Genomic DNA, 20,297 nt, shown 5'->3' with positions numbered 1-20,297 from the left:
GTATGATTTTATTTTATTGTAATTTAGTTGAAAGACAGAAAGGGTGATACAGAGATGGACACACACACACACACACACAGATCTTCCATCCATTGATTCACTCCTCAAATTTCTGCAACAGCTGGTGCCAGGCCATGGAGCCAGGAACTCCTTTCAGATCTCACACACAGGTGAAGAACCCAGATACCGAGCCTTCAACTGCTGCATTCCAAAGTACACATTAGTAGGAAACTGAAACTGGGACTTGAATCTAGGCACTCTGATAAAGGATGTGAGCATCACATATAAGATCTTAACCACTGCCAAATGCCTATCCCAGAATGTTTGGTTTTAGAGGCACAAGACAGTTAAAAAAAAGAAAAAAAAAGTGTTTTGAATGAATCCCTTCATTGGTATGACTCATGTTATCCACAACTTCACTTCCATCTTTTTGGGAGCAAGTACTAAATTCTGTTCTCTTTTCTAGTGCCTAGGGCAATTACTAATGCAAGTTCAAACTGTTTTTGAAAGAAAATATTTTCATTAATGTATTCATCTAATACACATGATATCACAAAACTAATTCTTGAGTGGTTTGTGTCTGTTGCTAATAATACAATTCTCTAAACAAAGGTTTCATTTTCTGGGGGGATTTTTTTGTCTGAAGACAGACATAGTTTTGTAAGTTTTAAAAAGTGACAGTGTATCTTAAAATCTAATGTTAGCTGATTTATTTTATATTAGTCTCAAAGACACGTGGGGCTGGACTGCCAGGCTGGATTCTCAACCCTAAATCTTTCTATGTGTGTGTCTTGAGTAAAGTAATCCTGCTTGTGCCTCAATTTCCATATCTACAAAATGAGGATGATAATATTAGAGTTGAATTCATAAGGATATTCTGACTATTAAAGAGAGATCACACATACACAGCCAATAGAATTCTCTATATTTACCTTATGACAAATTTTTATTAATGAAATACATAAAGGATTTAAGACAGAAAAGTAGAAATTGAGATACTAACAGGAACAAGATATAGTAGAAATGACTATGGTAATAAAAACTAATGGAAAGTAGATGATTAAATTTATTGAATATGAATGCAAAGAACATGTGTATCTTTTAAAAATTATATTTTGCATTTTGGGGTGAGAATTCAGATTTGTTCCAAAATATTTCATAGTATTTTTCACAACTGTCACTGTATAATCTGAAAATTAAGTAAAGCCCATGAGGTTTGCAACATAGTATTCAGCAATGGCTAATAATAGAAGTAATAAAATGGAGAAATGGTAGTTAGTAAATTAACAAGTGACATGTAACCATAATAACATGTTGTTATTTTTAATAATGATCATTAATAGCATTTAAGTCTAGACTAAGTCATATATTCATACAGTATCCTGAAAAAAATAACCATGTTGTGTTACATCTTTGATTCAAACTAGAGATTCCATTACTGACAATTTGATAGAAGTATTTTATTGTTTGGAATGTTTTATTACCTAAAACTTGGCCTTATGAAAAATATTTTATAGCTTTGGATATGTAGGAAAGAAATTGTTTTAACCTTTCTCTCCCATATTTTTCCTCCCAGATCCTGGCCCTAAGCCAGCAAGCTCTCCAACTTTTACAGAAACATCTATGAATATATTGCAGTGATCACAAATGGTAGAATTTAATCTAGATGAGAAGAAGTAAAATATGACGATTTGAGAAAACATTTAGGTTGTCTGTCACATGTAACCATGCATGCAATATTTAAGGAGAAAAAGATGAAAGGGAACATTGTGTGAAAGTGTATTTTTTTTCTTTAATGGATGTACAGTATACCCTGGAACATCAGCTTTTGTTGCTTGTGAGCATTGCAAACAGTCTTTGTTCTGTGCTCCTTGTTGGCATATCTCTGGGGAGGTGTGAGCCTTTTTGAAATGGATTTTTACTTTCTTAAATAGAAGGAGAAATATTTCCAGATGATAAATAGCTCTGGGTCTGTTACCCAGACAGGGGAGTTCTCAGCTCACATTGGGCTGTTAAAGGGAATCCCTAACCTTGTAAAGTGGTTTTCCTCTTGCTCAAATTGCAGCAATCAAGCTAGGAAGAACAAATGAGCCTCCTCAAGAGAGTAGAGTGGCAGAGAATGTCAAGTACTTTCGGACCTTCAGTGGCTTTGGGAAAAAAGAAATTTGCATTATAACATTACTGGGGCAGAGTTATAGATCATCTTTGAATCTGCTCTTCTATTGTCTACAAACAATACCTTGAACATAATCTAATGGCTTTGTAGCTTACATAATGGCCACTTGTAACATTCCGTAGGGCAGAATAAGTATTAACATAAAACTATACAACTATGAAAAGAGACACACCAAGTATTTTGTGATTAACAAAAAGAATACCACAAAAGTAGTTTGTTTAGTGAATAATGAAATTCTCTCAGTCAAAAAACCTCAACATGGGATGTGGACCTGCCAAGGGGTCTTTAGTTTCTAAGATTTATTTTATTTTATTTTATTTGAAAATCAGAGTTACAGAGAAAGAGAAAGAGATAGAGAGATGAAGGAAAACAGAGTTCTTCCATCTGCTGGTTCACTCCCAAGATGGCTGCAGTGACCAGGGGTTGGGCCAGGCCAAGGCAGGAACCAGGAATTTCATCAAGGTCTCTGCTGCTTTCCTAGGCCATTAAGAGGGAGCTGAATAGGAAGTGGAGCAGGTAGGACATGAACCCACGCCTGTTTGGGATGCCAGTGCAGTAGGTGCCATCTTTACCCACTGCACCACAACGCCAGCCCCACAGACAGCATCTTGTCATGCCAAATGCCTATCCTGTTTAGAATAAAATTTCTAAGTGCTGAAGGAAACCAGTTTTTGAACTTTGAAAAAAAAGTTCTTCTTTGTCCATAAAATACATATAACTAAGCAGATAGCAGGCTTTGCTTTGGTTTCTAGAAGACAGTGAATACATTTGTTTCTGAAGAAGAAAATTTCTTTCAGTTAGAACTACCTGCCTCTCAATCTTGCTATTTCTTAGCATTCATAATAATAATAATAATAAAGTAAGTGTTCTGCAGAAAAACAGAACCAAGAAGTTATGTAGGTGCAGAAACAGATAGATATAGGTAGTGATCTAGATATGCATCAAATTAGCTTACTTGGTTGTAGTCAGTGTAGACATTATGTGGATAATCAGAAGGTTGTAGGCCCAGAGCCAATGGTATAGTTCCAGAGTGAAGACCAGCAGCCTCAATACTTGGAAATGATATTTAAATTCATATACAAAGGATGGAAGAGAGAGAGGGAGGGAGGGAGGTGTCCCAATAACCTAGCCCAAAAGCAGTGATCGCTCCTCTTGCTCACACAGAGCAAGCTTCTTTCTGCCCTATTCAGGCCCTCAACTGATTGGATGAGGCCCACCCATAGTAAGGAGGGCAAAATGCTTCACTCAGTCTATCTTGTAATATCTTTTAAATTTTTAAATTAATTTTAACAAATTCAATGTGCTTTCTAAATACCATTCAAGGACATAATGATATTTCCTTCCTCCCTTTTTCTCTCAATACCCCTCTCTCCTTCCCACCACCTTCCTTCTCCCTCTCTTTCTTTTTGTTTATTTTTTGAGATAACCTATATTAAATTTACATTATAGTAAAAAAGCTTAGTACTTTACTGAATAATAAATTTAACCAGTAAAAAGCAAAAAAAAAAAAAAAAACAAAACAAAAAACCCTTAGTTTAGTGGGAATGTAGACAAGCAGCTATAAGCAATAATTGAGTGGAAAAATTTCACCCAAATGCAGTAAATTTTAAAGTAATCACAGATCATTAGAACTATAGTAATATAACATTCTTAACCAATGGTTTCACAAAAGTAAAAAAAAAAAAGCTTTACAAACTGTATTTGCAGCAATACTGGTACACACAGATATTTCTTTCCTCTTTTTTTTGTTTTGTTTTGTTTTGTTTTGTTTGTGATTTTTAGCTCTCACATATAAGGGAGAACATGTGGTGTTTGTCTTTCTGCTGCTGGCTTATTTCACTTGACATAACATCTTCCAGTCCCATCCATTTTCCTGTAAAGGGTAGAATTTCATCCTTTTTCATTCTCTTTATCCATTTATCTGATAATAGACACCTTGTGTGATTCCAAATCTTGGCTATTGTGAGCAGTGCTACTGTAAACCTGGTAGTGCAGTTATCTCTGATACATTGTGTTCAAGTCTTTAGAGTTTATAAAGATCCAGTAGTGGGACTGCTGGAGCATATGGCAAGTTAATTTTAGTTTCTTAAAGAAACCTCTTAAAAAGCTGTTTTCTGACGTGGCTACACTCATTTGCCTTCCTACCAATAGTGTGTAAGTGTTCCCTTTGTCTGCATCCCTGCCAGCATTTGTTACTGTCTGTGTTTTGGATTTTAGCCACTCAGACTTGGGTGAGGTAATAACTTGTTATGATTTTGATTGGCACTTCCCTGATGTCTAGGATTGTTGAGCATTTTTTCATATATTTGTCAGCCATTTGCGTTTGTTCTTTTGAGAACTGTCTGTTGGAGTCCTTTGCCCATTTCTTAACTGAATTGGTTGTTTTTTGTTTTTAAGTCTTTAAGTTGCTGATATATTTGGGATATTAATCTTTTGTCAATAGGTGGTTTTACTCAATCTATTGAAGTGTTGATCTCATTCAGAAATACCTCACTGGTCAGCTTTTGATCACTGTAACTAAAATACCTCTGCGAAGCTAGGTAACAAGGTAGATTAATTTCATCTCAAGATTTTGGAGGCTCATGGTATTAGATTAGGTGTCCTCATTGGTCTGGGTCTGATGAGAGCAGTGGGTGGCACAGTGCATATGGAAGGAAGATCAGATGATGAGCCAAGAAACAGCATGACAGAGTGTCCTTTTTTGTGACTACAGGATTTCTCCCACAAAGCCATCAGGGTTCAGTTCACAGAGCTCCACCCCACCAACTCAATTCGGGCTAATCACTACCCAAAGCTCCCACTTTAAGAACCAAAACTGGATTAATTAACCCATTAACTATTAACATAAAACTCTGAGGGCCAAGCTCTAATACATAGGCCTTTGGGTGACAACCAGACTAATATTGAGGTGGTTGTACACTCTCACAGATAAACCTGTGATGATATCTGGCTAAATCTCTGGGAAGTGCTGGCCAGCCATGTTGAAATACAAAATTAACCAGTGGGACATATTGATAAACAGTGACTAAATTCACAAGCGTTTAGGTCATATTCTGTGTAATATACCTGATAAAAGCTACACGTAATAAAGAAAGAGATATTAGGGGAAATATAAAGTTGTTTGTGCTCTGATATTAGATCAGAGAGATTCAGAAATATATTCTATGATTTAAGTGAATTCAGAAGCAAAGATATATACTTACTGTTTAGTGTTTCATTGACAATAGAACAAATGATATTATCATTCTTTGGTGTAAACAGCTTCTAATTTATTAAATATTCAAATTAGCAACAGAACATATAGCACTTATTAATTTAATCAGTACTCATATGTTTATAAGAACTGCAACATAAACACTGAAAATCTCAATTCAGTTGCTTCCTAGGAGATTGGATAAAGGATGTGGACAGTAAGGGCTATTAAACTCTGATACTTAGAAATTTTATATATTGCGTTGATTAAATATTTTGGTCAACTTAAACTAATGTAAGAGATTCCTGTTTACTGGTATTTGGGATATTAATCTTTTGTCAGATAGGTGGTTTTACTTAGTCTATTGAAGTGTTGATCTCATCAGATAATCTATCTGCAAAGCTGATTAGAAATTAGCTTGCATGTATATATTGCATGCATGACCACCTGAATAATAATTTACAGGACTTTTACCAAATCAGAAAGTTTACTGATAGTGAAACTAAGCATGTTTTTTTCCTATTTTCTGATTTTTCCATAATTTTACATATTTTAATCCAAGAAAACAAGACAAAATCCAAAGCAATGAGCTTTTAAAATTGCAATTCCAGAGGCTAATGCTGTGAGAGAAAAGAAAAAAAATGCTTATGAAGTTAAAAACATGGCAAATGCAAGGGATTTGGAGCACAAGGCATCTACAAGTGAGCAGCCATTTCAAAGAAAAAAGAATTTGTGGTTTAAAATATTTAAAATTCGGCCGGCGACGCGGCTCACTAGGCTAATCCTCCGCCTTGCGGCGCCAGCACACCGGGTTCTAGTCCCGGTCAGGGCACCGATCCTGTCCCGGTTGCCCCTCTTCCAGGCCGGCTCTCTGCTGTCGCCAGGGAGTGCAGTGGAGGATGGCCCAGGTGCTTGGGCCTTGCACCCCATGGGAGACCAGGAGAAGCGCCTGGCTCCTGGCTTCAGATCAGCGTGGTGCGCCGGCCGCAGCGCGCCTGCCGCGGTGGCCATTGGAGGGTGAACCAAGGGCAAAAGGAAGACCTTTCTCTCTGTCTCTCTCTCACTGTCCACTCTTCCTGTCAAAAAAAAAAAAAATTAAAATTCAAGAATAATATTAAACTCAATTTTTTCCAAAATTACTTAGAAAAATGTTTTATGTTAACTTTGCATTGTTTACTGTTCTCATTACCTGGTCACCATTTTTTTAAATATTTATTTTATCTTATTTGAAAGGCAAAGTTACAGAGAGAAACAGAAAGATACAGAGCGAAAGAAAGATGGAGAGTGATTGAGAGAGATATTTTCCATCTGGTGGCTCATTCCTCAGGTGGCTGCAATGCCCAGACCTGGGCCAGGTCAAAGTTAGGAACCTGGAAGTTTGTCTCCCCCATGAGTGCAGGAGTCCAAACACTTGAGCCATCTTCCATTGCCTTCCCGGGTTGGGTTCATGAACAGGGAGCTATATTGGCAGTGGAGCAGCTAGGACACAGACAGATACCTATAGGGGATACTGGCATTGCAGGCAGCAGCTTAGCTCTCTACACCACAATGTGAGCCCCTGATTACCTCTTAAGAGCCATGCATGGTAACTAAACTTATAGTGTTTCCAGTTTTCCTTCAGAAAATATGCCGAGTTGAAAGAATTGAAGAATAAGTAAGGCTGTACATTTTACATTAAGTGGTGATGTTTGATTGTAAAGTGGTAACATTTCCACAACATGCATGTGTTCTATATGTGTGTGTCTTACATGAGTGTAATCCACGTTTATGGATTAGTAAATAGTATTTCATGAAACAAAGACATAAGCCTCAGCCATTCTTGCTCATTGCCCAAAACATAGATAAACATTGGAATTTAGTTCTTGCCCTTGAATCTCAATTGGGTCTCAAGCCCTATTGCCACCTCTACAAATTTTATTTTCTCTGAATAAATTTGTTCTGGCTGTAGATTCATGTACTGCCTCTTCTCTATTCTGTGCCACTTTTTCTAACGTTTTTGGTGCCCCATGCGAGGAGGCACCAATCTGCATCTCTTTTTCTAACAGTATTTGTTGAATCCAATTTTTTTTTTTTATTTTCATGCAAAAGTTTACATTTGAAAATCAGAGACTCCAGCTTCCAACATACACTATGCTCTCACTAGCTTGGCAAACACCTCTGTCCTGGCAAATGATAGACGAAAATAAAATCACTGCTGGACACAGTGATATGAAAACATCTTTTCCATTTTATATGCGCTTTTCAACCCAAGGAAAATATGAATAAATTCCTTTGTTGTGGAGCAAGTTCTAAAAATATAACCAGACAGGTATCAGTAAACATTCAGCTTCAGCTCAGCCTTCACAGAACTTGCAAGCACTGGAGTGAAAGTTCGCTTATAGGGTGAAACTACACCACAGTTGGTTTTTTTTAAGCCTCTCTTGGCATTTCATTTTCACGCACCATCTGAGATGACTTGGAAAACATCAGAAAACAACACCACCCCTTCCACAAAACAACTGCCTGGACAGTGCCTGTTTCTAAATGTATCATTCATGGAACTTTGGTTCTGGGGGAAATTTTATTTTAAGTGTCAGTACTAAAAGATGATCTTATTGGAGTTGGCCACTTCAGTTAGTAAATGTACTCAGAACCTAATCAGAGAGAGCTTATTTTTAATAATTGGAATAAGAAACATTTCTACCTGTTATGTTTTAAATGCTATAAAGGAAAAGAAATGTGTTTTGTGGAATCATTTCTGTTCTGTATATGGAGCTTGAAGCAATTGTGTAAAATAATATGTGGTTCCTTACAGTGAGAAACACCCAAAGATGCGACAGAGTGTGTGTTCATTCTTTAGTAGTTTTCCTTCTATCCTTAGGGAAATGAGACTACCTAACTTCATAATGTAAGAAAAGCCTGAATTTCATCGCTGAAAGATTAAGAAAGCAACTTCATTTATAGAGACAAATTCCTGAAATTATTCAACACCCTTAAGATGTATGAAAAATATTGCCATTTGGATCTTCTTAACTATGAACTGCATTTTATTTTAAGGAAATGAATAGAAGACAAAGCAGAAACACATACACATAGACATACATGTATTTACTACATTGTTTATGAATGGATTGGCAGTGCCCATCGAATCATTAAACTTCACTGAATGCATATAATGCAGATGTAAACAAATTGTAGAATTCTAAGTTGTACAGAAACTGATTACGTATTTTCCATTGAAAATTCATTTTTATATCACGTACATGATATATAATCATAAATAGTATATATAAATGCATATCAAATGATATATATATTTCTTCTTTTATAAAGATAAATTTATATATCTAAAAAGTATTAAACTGAGAAAAGTTATTTCTAGATAAGAGTATGGCGATTTTCATTTTACTTTCCTTTACCATTCTGCATTTGAATTATTTTTACATTTGAAACAAGGAAAGTTTTTAATGTGTATTAAATTATCTATCAATTATTTGATGTCAGAATTAATATTAGAAAAAAATCTACACTTAATCACCCAAAATGCTTGACTCTATTGACAAAGAATAACTTATTTTAAATGTTGCCTATCAATGTAAAATATTGTTTGTGATTATCTTTAAGGCACATATATTATGATGTGATGAATTGCTATAAAAATGTAACCCTCTCAAGAATTTTGCACTTATCAACCTCTCTGTCCTTAATGTGTTGTACTATGCGAACTAATGGTAAAACTACTCAAACAGTACTTTACACTTTGGGTATCTGTATGGGTGCAAACTGTTGAAATCTTTACTTAGTATATACTAAGTTGATCTTCTGTATATAAAGATAATTGAAAATAATTCTTGATGAAGAATGGGTTGGGAGAGAGAGGGGAGATGGAATGGTTGCAGGTGGGACGGAGGTTATGGGGGGAAAAGCCACTATAATCCAAAAGTTGTACTTTGGAAATTTATGTTTATTAAATAAAAGTTCAAAACAATTTTAACATTTTTTTACCTATTTCTCCTGAAGCTTCAAACTCTGCAAAACTAATTTTTAAATTAAAATGAAAATATAGAAGATTGAGGAACAAGAACAATTGAATTTAGTTAGGATCTTGAAAAGACCTGAACACACATTTGCTTTTATTGTTAGGTCACTTTGAAAAGAAAATATGTCTGGTCTTGGCTAAATGAAGATTTTTTTTGTGTGCCTCTACTTGGGTTACATTGCAAAAACCCACTTAAAAATTTTACTCGGATTCCACAATATTGCCACATCTTTTGAGCCGTTGGCAAAATGAATTCAGATTATAAAGTAATTTCTTTTGCATTGAGCTTCCGCCTGCCTCATATATTTAGATAAATCTGAAAGCAAAAGCAATCCCTACTGTGTTGAATATCTTTAATAGCATGGTTGAAATTTGTAATTCGAAATTCCTAAGTTCAAAGAACATTTATCAGCAACTTGATTTTATGCTTCAAATTTCCTATGCTTCACAGTAGTGTGTAAGAAAATTAGGGGGAAAAGCCTCCTCCTCTCATTTATAGCAATTTTCCTTATACTTAAGTAAAATACATAGCAACTTTTAAAGAAATATAAAATTGTGTGCCTTCTTATTTTTGCCCTATTTTTAAATTATTCCATTTAAATGGGTATAAATGCTAATGCTTATACTTACACAAATTTACTTTAAAATTTTTAAATAAATAGAAATGCACAAAATAAAAAATCATTTTAGTATCATTGATTTTAAGGGTAATATTATTTGACTGAACCTAATCCAGAATGCTGAGTTAAATGGCAAAGATGTAGCCACACTTCATCTTGTATTCAATCTATTTGTGTTTTGAATTTACTAATACTAATGGACTGAAAGTTTACTTGTAAAAAGATGTATAGATGATTTGAAATATTTTAAAGGCTGTTTATATATGTAAATATATTTACTATTTTATTGTTTTATTGTATTTGATACAGAGAGAGGCATAGACAGAAAAGGGGAGACAGAGAGAGAGAATCTCCCATCCCATGGTTCACTCTCCAAATCCCTGTAATAGTGAAAGCTGTGATAGGCAGAAGCCAGGAGCCAGAAGCTCTATCTAGGTATCCCTCGTGTGTGGCGGGGACCCAAGTATGATAGCCATCACCTGCTGGCTCCCAGAGTGTATATTAGCAAGAAGCTGGAATCAAGATCAGAGCTGAACTCCAAGCCAGGCATTCAGATGGGCTGCAGGTATCTCAACGGGAGTTTTAACTGCTAAGCTAAAAACCAGTCCCTAAAGCTTTTTGTTGTGTGTTGAGATATTAAAAAAAAATAACTGATTTTTAACCAAATTTTTGCAAGAGACCAGTGCTTGTTGCCCAATTTTAAGGCATAACCCAAATGATTATGGATACTATTGAAGTTTAACATTTTCCTGTTGATCTGTTGACTGGAATGAACTTTTAAGTATAAAAACATGGACACACTGAAGATAGATAATGAGCAAAGTCAGTTTAAGGCATTTGTGATCATATTCTGAATGAAAAGTAAAGAATACTTTTCCTAAGAATACATGCTATTATATATCTATGTTATTTATATGCATATTTATAAGAATCCATAGTATTGAAAAAATATGTATTTATTTTAATATTTCAAGCAAATATATTCTTTTCATATAATTTATGGATCTCTAGTACTATGTCTATTTTCATTTTTTTCTTAGACTACATTTTGGGTACCACTTACTTACAGAATCACAGCAATAATTTCTCTTCTCTTTGATCCTTTTTCTTGTTACTCATGTGTATCTTCCTTACTATAATATAGTGAACTATAAATGTGTTGAATTTCAAAAGAAGTAGCTAAGTTTAAATTTTATATTCTAAAGAATAGTTTTTCTCAGTGCAGAATGAATTAGAACAAGCCATTGTTCTGTTAATCTGAAAGAATAATCAATAATTATATATCAATCATTTGGTAAATATTGGATAGTCAATTCAAAGTCAGTGTGTTAAAATGAGATTTTGTACCACACATAACTAAAAACATTTTGATGGACCAGATCTTGTCTTTGCTTTAAAATAAAAAAAAGAGTCTATGTTTTCTGAGTTCTTTAAACTTTTCTCTCCCTGGATTCAGATAATAGACTACTGTCTTCAGTTCATTTGTAAAGCATATGATTATTTATCAGCTAATTTATTTTATACAATAATTATTTAAATTAAAAGTAGGCATACTTAAGGTTTATACATACTATTTTATAAAATTTTAACTCCTAAGGGGTACAAAAGTATTAAATATTTAATTAGTTGTTTTTACACCTATTGATGAACTTGGGGATTGTACTTTTGTACGGATTTTTCTAACACATTAACAAAATAGGATGGACTGAGAGAAGGTGAATAGAATGATGGAAATGTCAACAGTCTATTTGATTAAAAGTAGTAGATTAAAGCAATCAAAAGGTGGATGGTAAGGGCCAGAATTGTGTTATAGCCAATTAAGCAGCTGCTGGCACCCCACATGGGTACCGATTCAAGACCTGGCTGCTCTACTTCCAATCCAGCTTTCTGGGCACTGCAGCCATTTTGGTAGTGAAACAGCAGATGGAAAATCTCCCTCTCTCTCTGCCTCTGTCTGTAGCTCTGTCTTTCAAATAAATTAAAAAATCAATTAAAAAAAAAAAGATGAATGGTGGAATGTCTGATATATATATAGGGTGTATGTAGGTGTCAACGGTGCATTTTTGTCAAACTTCATGTATGCTTAAAAGTTGTGTTATCAGGAGTTAGAGGAAGCAAACAGGAAAAAGAAACATTAAGGTTTTAATTGAACATTTCTGAATAAAGCAATTATACGTAAAGTATGCTTTTTAATATGGCAATGTCTTATTAATAGCTCTCTCTCTCTCTCTCTCTCTGTCTCTCTCTCTCTGTCTCTCTTTCTAAAGCTCCATTCTGACTTGGACAAGGGAGAGGGCACTGTTAAATATACCCTCTCAGGAGATGGTGCTGGCACAGTTTTTACCATTGATGAAACCACTGGGGATATTCATGCAATAAGGAGCCTGGATAGAGAAGAGAAACCTTTCTACACCCTTCGTGCTCAGGCTGTGGATATCGAAACCAGGAAGCCTCTGGAGCCTGAATCAGAGTTCATCATCAAAGTTCAGGACATTAATGACAATGAGCCACGGTTTTTGGATGGACCATACGTTGCCAGTGTTCCAGAAATGTCTCCCGTGGGTGAGTAGGCAAATCAAACTTCTCTCAGGTGTCACAAAGCCTCTTCTACCTTTACTTTTTGAAGGTTGATGCAAGAACCTTATTCAGAATCCAAAATATTATCCTTCAATTGTAGAAGATGCAACCATTTTCATTTATTTTTTTTTGTTTGTTTGTTTGTTTTTTAACTTAATTGGCTTTATTTTCAATTCCGGAATCAAGTAACACTTTATTCCATGAAATAAGTGTTTCAATGACCATTTACAGAGAATGACTGAAGAAAGGAGAAACAAAAAATAAAAACTGGGTTGGCCATTTCAAAATTACTTTCCTTTTAAGGTAGGACAAAGAGACCAAACAATGGGAAGTTAACTCACTGGTTAGCATCAGGTTACTTCAGGTTGTGTGTGTGTGTGTATGTGTATTTGTGAAAAGTTAAGGTAGTGGGAACTTCACTCTCATCCCAACTGAAACTGGCTGCTTTAGGAAATTTGGCTGTTATTTCTCTAATCCTGATTTCTCCTCAGATAAGCAATTTCATTTCAGCCTGGTGTTATGGAACTTTAGCGTCAAGTGACTCCATTTTGATTTTTAGAAGTAGTCAAAACAATGGCATCCTAGGATCTTTACTTAACAATATCCATTCCCTTCAAATAATTGTTTGTCTCATTTTTGCACAGGGTCTATAAGTAATTTTGGAAGAAGGATTGATTTGATACAAGCTTTGCCTCCGAAACAAAAGATAGGACTCCGGCTATTACTAAGAAAGTTCTGTACAAGCCCCGTTAGATCTCTCCCCTAGCCCTAGAACTTTCTTTTTTTCTTTTTTTTAATTTATTTTTTAAGGAATACAAATTTCATAATTACAACTTTAGGAATATAGTTATTCTTTCCGCCATTCTCATCCTCCCAAATTCCCTCCTGTCCTCCTCCTCCCTCTCCCCTTCCCAGTCCCATTCTCTGTCAAGATTCATTTCAATTAACTTTGTACACAGAAGACCAACTCTATGCTAAATAAAGATTTCAACAATTTGCACGCACATGCACACACCAAAAAAAAAAAAAACTGTTTGCCAACTTAGTTTTACAGTTAACTCTCATAATACCACTCATTGAGGACAGAGATCCTACATGGGGAGTTAGTGCACAGTGACTCCTGTTGTTAATTTAACAATTGACACTTTTATGTATAATGTCAGTGACCACCCAAGGCTCTTTACATGAATAGCTTAGACTATGGCAGCCTTTTGAGTCCACAAATTCTGTCAGTATTTAGACAAGGCCATAAGCAAACTGGAAGTTCTCTCCTACCTTTAGAGAAAAGTACAACCTTCTTTGATGGACACTTCTTTCCGCTGGGGTCACACTCACAGAGATCCTTCATGTAGGACACTTGTTGCCACAGTGTCTTAGCTTTCCATGCCTGAAATGCTCTTATGGGCTTTTTCACCAGACCAGGAAGCCTTAAGGGTCTGAGTGTTACTTAAAGTGATTGTCATTCTATGATTCTGCTGTGTGGACTGCTTCCCATGTTGAACACTTTCTCCTTTTTAATTCTACCTATTATTATTACCAGACACTTGTTCCAATTTATATGATCACTTTAACATTTAATCCTATCTGTGTGTTCACTTTAACACTTAATATGATCACTTTAACAATTAAGATGGCATTTTTACCACCCAACTTAACAGGATGTGGAGTCTCATGACAAGTTTTTAAACTGTACCCTTAGAAGTAAGTCTGTAGGAATGTATGCTGAATTATACAGCTATGCAGTTACTAACTTCCCAATCACTCTCATTCCCTCTCTTATTTTTTACTGAGATCTTCAGTTGACTTTATACATATGATTAACTCTATGTTAAGTAAAGAGTTCAACAAATAGTATAAAGAAAAAAAAATTTAAAAAAGAAACCCAGAACTGTTCCTCAATATGTTTATTACAGCTTAATTCACAATAGCTAAGACCTGGAATCAACCTAAATGCCTATCAACTGAAGACTGGAAAAAGAAATTATTGAATAAGTGCACTATGGAATATTACACAGTGGTAAAAAATAAATCTGGTCATTTGCAAAAAAAAAAAAAAATGGATGAATCTGGAAAACATCAAACTTAGTGAAATCAGCCAGTCCCAAAGGGACAAATACCATATGTTACCCCCGATCTGTGAGAACTAATAGAGCACCTAAAACAAAATCTGTAGAAGAGAAATTGACACTTTGAGAAGAGATAACTTGAGCTGCCCTTGTCTTGACTGTCAAGGAACAGTTTCATTTATTTTGCCAATATCTTTTCTATTGAATTGTTTTTCCTGCTCCATTATAAAGACCATTTCTGGGATATGTTGTATTCTTAATTATGTTACAATTGGTAAGTTTATCAGAACTCACAGAATCCCTTTGTACTTTAAGCAAAAAGTAATAATTTTGTATTGAAATTGATTTCCATTAATCTCCAGATGCCTGTACAGTGAAGTCAACCCATGAGTTACCAAATACCAATCAGTAGTTTTTAGTGCAAAGTAGATTGCTCAAAATATGCATGTCATCTGAAAGAAAAGTGTTCCAAAAAGGGATGCTTGCAGCTGTTTCAGAAACTGATAAAGGTTCTCATAGGGTGATATGATTTCCTTTATGGGTATAAGTAATGATAGTAGTTATGCCATCAAAGCAAGAGGCAAATAACATTGTGAAGTTATTATTGCAATAAATTTGCAACTATGCTTTAATAGCACCATCATTCTTCAAAAATTAAACTTGATATGAATCAGATTCATTTCAATATCAGACTAAATTTTTAAAAGTCCTATATAATGAGGCTAATTCAAAAAGTTCATAGAAAATGGAACTTGTAGACAAATTTATTTTGGTGCAAAATTTTTTTGAATCCCTGAATAGAGACAGCTTCAAAAACTTTATAGAAATGTGTGTAATGAAAAAACTAATCACAAATTTCAAGATTTTAGCCCCAAATTAAATATATATTTTAACTCCACTTCTCCATGAACCTTTTTAAGTACTAACATGTGTAAAATAAGAACTGATAACTTAAGAATTCCAACTTTAATGACAATTTTACATTATAATTTTTATTCCTTGGAGACCACTGTCAATCCCTCAATTTTTTCAAAATAATTTCTACCTCCTATCACATTTGAATATAAATTTATTCATTGCACATCAGTTACAACTTGAAATTTGTGTGTGAGCCATTGTTAATATTTCCTAAGTCTGACATGCCTCTGCGGGCCTTTGCTATCCCCACAACTATCCAAGATATGCAATGAAGGCAGCACACACCACCCCGAGGGCAGCAGAAGGTTAGTGGCTGTTAAGAGTTGTCACATGGATTTACGTCAACTGCACTACAAATTGTGGATGTGACCTTATGAGGCATTTAAAGACTATATTCCTTTCCTGACCTGAGAAATTTGCTCAAAGTAGTTCACGGATAGATTTCGGGTTTTAAATCTGTGAAATTATTTTCTCTTTCTGCTACATTTTTGGAGTTACCTCTTCTATTCGGTGATATGATTGCTAAAGATTTAGAAGGGAATTTGACAGGAATGTCATGCCTTATTCAAACGTAATCTCAGAAGATGCAGAAGACTATTTTTGAAGTATGCTTTGAATTCATTGGGTTCAAGGAAATACTTTGAAAAAAAGTAGGGTGTCCAAAGATAATGCTATTCAGTACCATAAAATACATATGTTTTATTCCAGTGTCTACCTGGTGTAAGTTGAAATATGAATATCATTTTGGGACCCCATTGACTCTTTATTACCATAACAGCATCTTAAAGCAAACACACATATTCCTTTTCTGTATCCAAACATTCTGTCTTATCAGGTACTCATAGGTCTTTTCTTGTGGTCATTAGGATGCAGGAAAAGAGCTATAAAGCTGCAGCCCTTAAATGACAATTTTTCAGATAGTTCACAAAGAGGGAAATGCTTTTGGAAAAGCAAGGGCGAAGTAGGTAAGAGGAAAATCAAATTAGTTCTAGCATGTGGAGTATTGGGGTGGGTTATAATTCACTGTGCTTTCGTGAAATATCAGTAAGATCTGTGGGAGAATAAGTTTTTAGTATATTGCCATGTTCCATTACTGAAATGCTTCATTGTTTAAGAGACTCCAGTGAACACTTTAATGCAGTTTTAATGTACCCCCTCATTTTTTTTCTTTTTTAAATAATAGAGAAATAGTTCTTTTGAATGAACCATATCACATGCCCTGAATTAGCCCTTTATATTCTTTGACAATATTTATATAATAGTTTTTCAAATAATGAGTCATAAACATCACTTATGAAATTAATGTTAAAAATAAAATAGGCATACTTTTGCCCAGCCCCACAATTCCCCTGATGCTTGTAAAAACAAAAACCAGAGACCAGTTAGATTTGTGGTATCTGTGGTTTTTGCTTCCCATGACCAACCTACAGCTAACCCACAATTACTATGTAGCCGGAACTTATAGGAGCTCAAAATGTTCAATATATATAGAACTTCAAAATGTTCAAGGCAAATATAACTAAAAGGTAAGTTTACATTGGTGAAAAAATTGTGATATATACATAGCTTTTTCACTGGCTTCATTTTCATGACTTTCAGAATGGAAAACCAATGAATGGATTTCAAAATATTTTTGTGGCAAAATAAGTTTATCATTTTGCCCACTTTGTAAACATTTCGAAGTCCTCTCCTACTTAATGCCTGTTCCTAAAGTACATGAACATTTTCCACAAATATATCCTTTTTACCAGAAGTCAATTGTTTACTGCTCTACTAATTTAAGGAAGTAATATTTTTTCTTGATTTTATTTTCCCACACTCCATCTAGACAAATTTACCACTGTCATTTACTTTAAAATATTAAATAACTTTTGGTTAAAATCAGATGGAAATTTGAATGGTGTATTGACAATATAGTTATTGTATCAACAGATTTAATTGTCTAGTTTAGATATCCATATTTGAAATATTCTTCAGAAAATAACTTTCCCAATAATTGAGAATATTGCTGTTTCATTTGCAATAGAAAGAATCAATAAATTTAAAAACCTCTGTAGTAAAATGGCTTATTTTGAAATACCAAAAAGGATAAGGAAGTAGTGGAATATTGAAACATAATTTATTATGCAAAAGTCAATTTAGTGATCAAGGATTACACATGTGGATATATAATGAACAGATGAACCTGCAATGAAAGTTACCCAACGTGAAAATTCACAAAACATGCATGTACAAGGGGAGAATGGTGGTGAGCATGGTTGGTGGAGATTTGGGAGGAAAATTAATATTTAAAACTTATAACAGTGTGGAATGCAATTAATTCCCAAACATTGGAGAAAATTCTTGTGAATCTTTGAATTGTTTAAGAGAAAGGTCACTCTATTACTAACTTCTGCTATATCCAATGTGCCATGGAAGCAGTATTTAGAGATAAAGTGCTTCTACTTTGACCTAAGGAAATTACTTAATGATCCAGATATTCCCCAACTCAACACTACTCCTTGGAGACAAATTTAGACTTTATGAATGTGGTCTTAATTCTTTAAGATCACTAGAGTAACCATGAATTACAGTAATGTGCCCTCTTTAATATCTGATGATTATGCATCAGTGGAGTATGCAGTTTAAGTTACTTTTTCTAGAGTGCTGACAGGTTTAGAGTGTTTAAATCCATATTCATGCTTCTATTAACTTCCTCCACCTGAACTAAGCCATTCTGAGGTAGTTGATTAGACTACTTATAACAAGATCCCAATGACATGTTTTAGTAGATGTCAGTTGTGAATTATGATCTGTATAGGAAGACTTAACATTTCCTAAGCAATAATCAGGTGATCTAGCTAGAGATTAGCATTATTTATTTTATTTAACCATTAAATGACTCAAGCAGTCCTATTTACCATTTAATTTTCAGGTGAACATTTAATAACTCCTTTGTATAAGAAAGTAGGGCTACTCTCAAGATTTTTAAAACAAAGTTAATCATAGCCAGTTATATTTTTCTAGAATTAGTAGTTATTAAACCATGTTTTAAAAAATAAAACTTAACTTTTATTCTCAGATAATCAGTTTAGGAATTTAAATACTTTTTATGTTATATTCCATTGTACAGTTTGGTAGATATCACTGCCTAAACAAAATTTGACATATAGGTATCTCATATCTTTATCTTTTTAAAGGGATTAGTAGAATTTTAAATGAAACAATGTACATCAAAAGAGAAAAATACTACTGGTTTAGTAAAATCACTTAACACATACTACTGTGATTTCTCTTTACATGAAGTGTAGGGAGATATGCTAAGATGAATTTTGAGTGTGGTTTTAAAATATTTTAAATTATTCAAATATTTTAGACTAGTTGTATTTAAATATTCCAACTCTTGGATGAAAATAGTGAAGACCGTGAGTATGCTTAACATGAATTTATTACATAATTATAAGTTAGATGCTTAGGAAAATCTTCACTTTTCACAAAATTGTCATAGACAAACTACAAACTAAAAGACATATTTCTTTATCCCATGAGCCAGTGATGGTGAAAAAAAAACCCTCAAGCAGTATAGTAGTAACAATGAAATGTCGTTTGTTTCTAAATATGCTCTATTAGCAAAATTAGTGTTAGGAGCTTAGGACAGAATTGTGACTGTTTTCTAAAAATTTAGATATTTTCCATGTGTATCCAAAGATAGTTTCTAAAATTGAGAAATTAAGACTGATAAATTATGGCAATCTACTCCTTACACCCAATTCAAGCTTTATTAAATGTCTCATGTCTTATGTAACAAGAGTTAGAAATCACATACTGCTTTCAAATGTTGTGTCTCTAGTTTCCTTCAGCCAGGTGTATTTCCTTATCTTTTGTTGCTTCTAAGACCCTTATGCCTGTGAAAGTTTCTGGTTGGCTGTTTTTTCAGCTGTCCTCCCTCTTCCATTTGAGCGGTGTTTCCTCCTATATAAATTAATGATAGGCATCTTTCTAGGGAATGTCACAATTGTAATACTGTATTCTTGTATCACATCAGGGGAAATATGGTTTGATTTTTCTCATTACTTATGATGTTCATTTTTATTATTTGATGAAGGCTGTGTATTGATTATTGCTGCATGGTAACTTTCACCAATACTTCACAACAAGCACCCATTCCCTCACCACAGCATATACATGTACAGGAATAACTTTGCTGAGTACCTCTGGTTCAAGGTCTCTGAAGAGGTTACGGTAAAACTATTGGCTGGGCTGTGGGCTGATCTAAAGGCTTAATTGGGTAGAAGTAGAAATCTGCTTCCATGTTTAGTTGTATGACTATTGGTAGACCTCAGTCCTTTGCCATGTGGTACAGGGTGAGCAGGAGGGAAATCCCGAAAGAGAACTGGTAAAAAAAGTGATGACCTATTCATGACTTGATTTTGAAAGCTAGAACCCACCACATGCACTACACATTAAACGTTAGAAGTCTCGTATTTATTCAGAGAATGGGATTGCACAAGTGCTTGGCTACAAGGAAGCTGAGGTCGTCAATAACCCTTTTACAGCCTGCCTATCAGCATCTACTCTCTGGCCCCAATGATTCTGTTGCTCTCTCATGCAATATGCAGTCAGCCCCTTCCTGGGTCCCCCAGTTTTTCATCTCATTATACTATCACCAGAAGTTTGTCATCTAGGAGCTCCTTGGATTTAGTACATTAAGATCTGTAGGCATGTGATACTACAAATACCAATTAATTCC

General features: G+C 34.5%; 1 protein-coding gene across 2 annotated transcripts in view; it reads left to right on the top strand.

Annotated features, from left to right (window-relative positions):
• The window catches only part of CDH12 (cadherin 12), a 293,010-nt gene that overhangs the window by 80,337 nt on the left and 192,376 nt on the right, over positions 1-20,297 (top strand). For both annotated transcript variants that reach the window (XM_062211772.1, XM_062211771.1), the window contains exon 2: positions 12,275-12,569. In XM_062211772.1, coding sequence (XP_062067756.1) covers positions 12,275-12,569 — 295 coding nt within the window. The remainder of the gene's footprint in view (positions 1-12,274; positions 12,570-20,297) is intronic.

Source organism: Lepus europaeus, chromosome 15, assembly GCF_033115175.1.
Source record: "Lepus europaeus isolate LE1 chromosome 15, mLepTim1.pri, whole genome shotgun sequence".
Taxonomy (NCBI): Eukaryota; Metazoa; Chordata; class Mammalia; order Lagomorpha; family Leporidae; genus Lepus; species Lepus europaeus.
The sequence above is the reverse complement of the archived record's forward strand: the minus strand, read 5'-3'. Positions and strand labels throughout refer to the sequence as shown.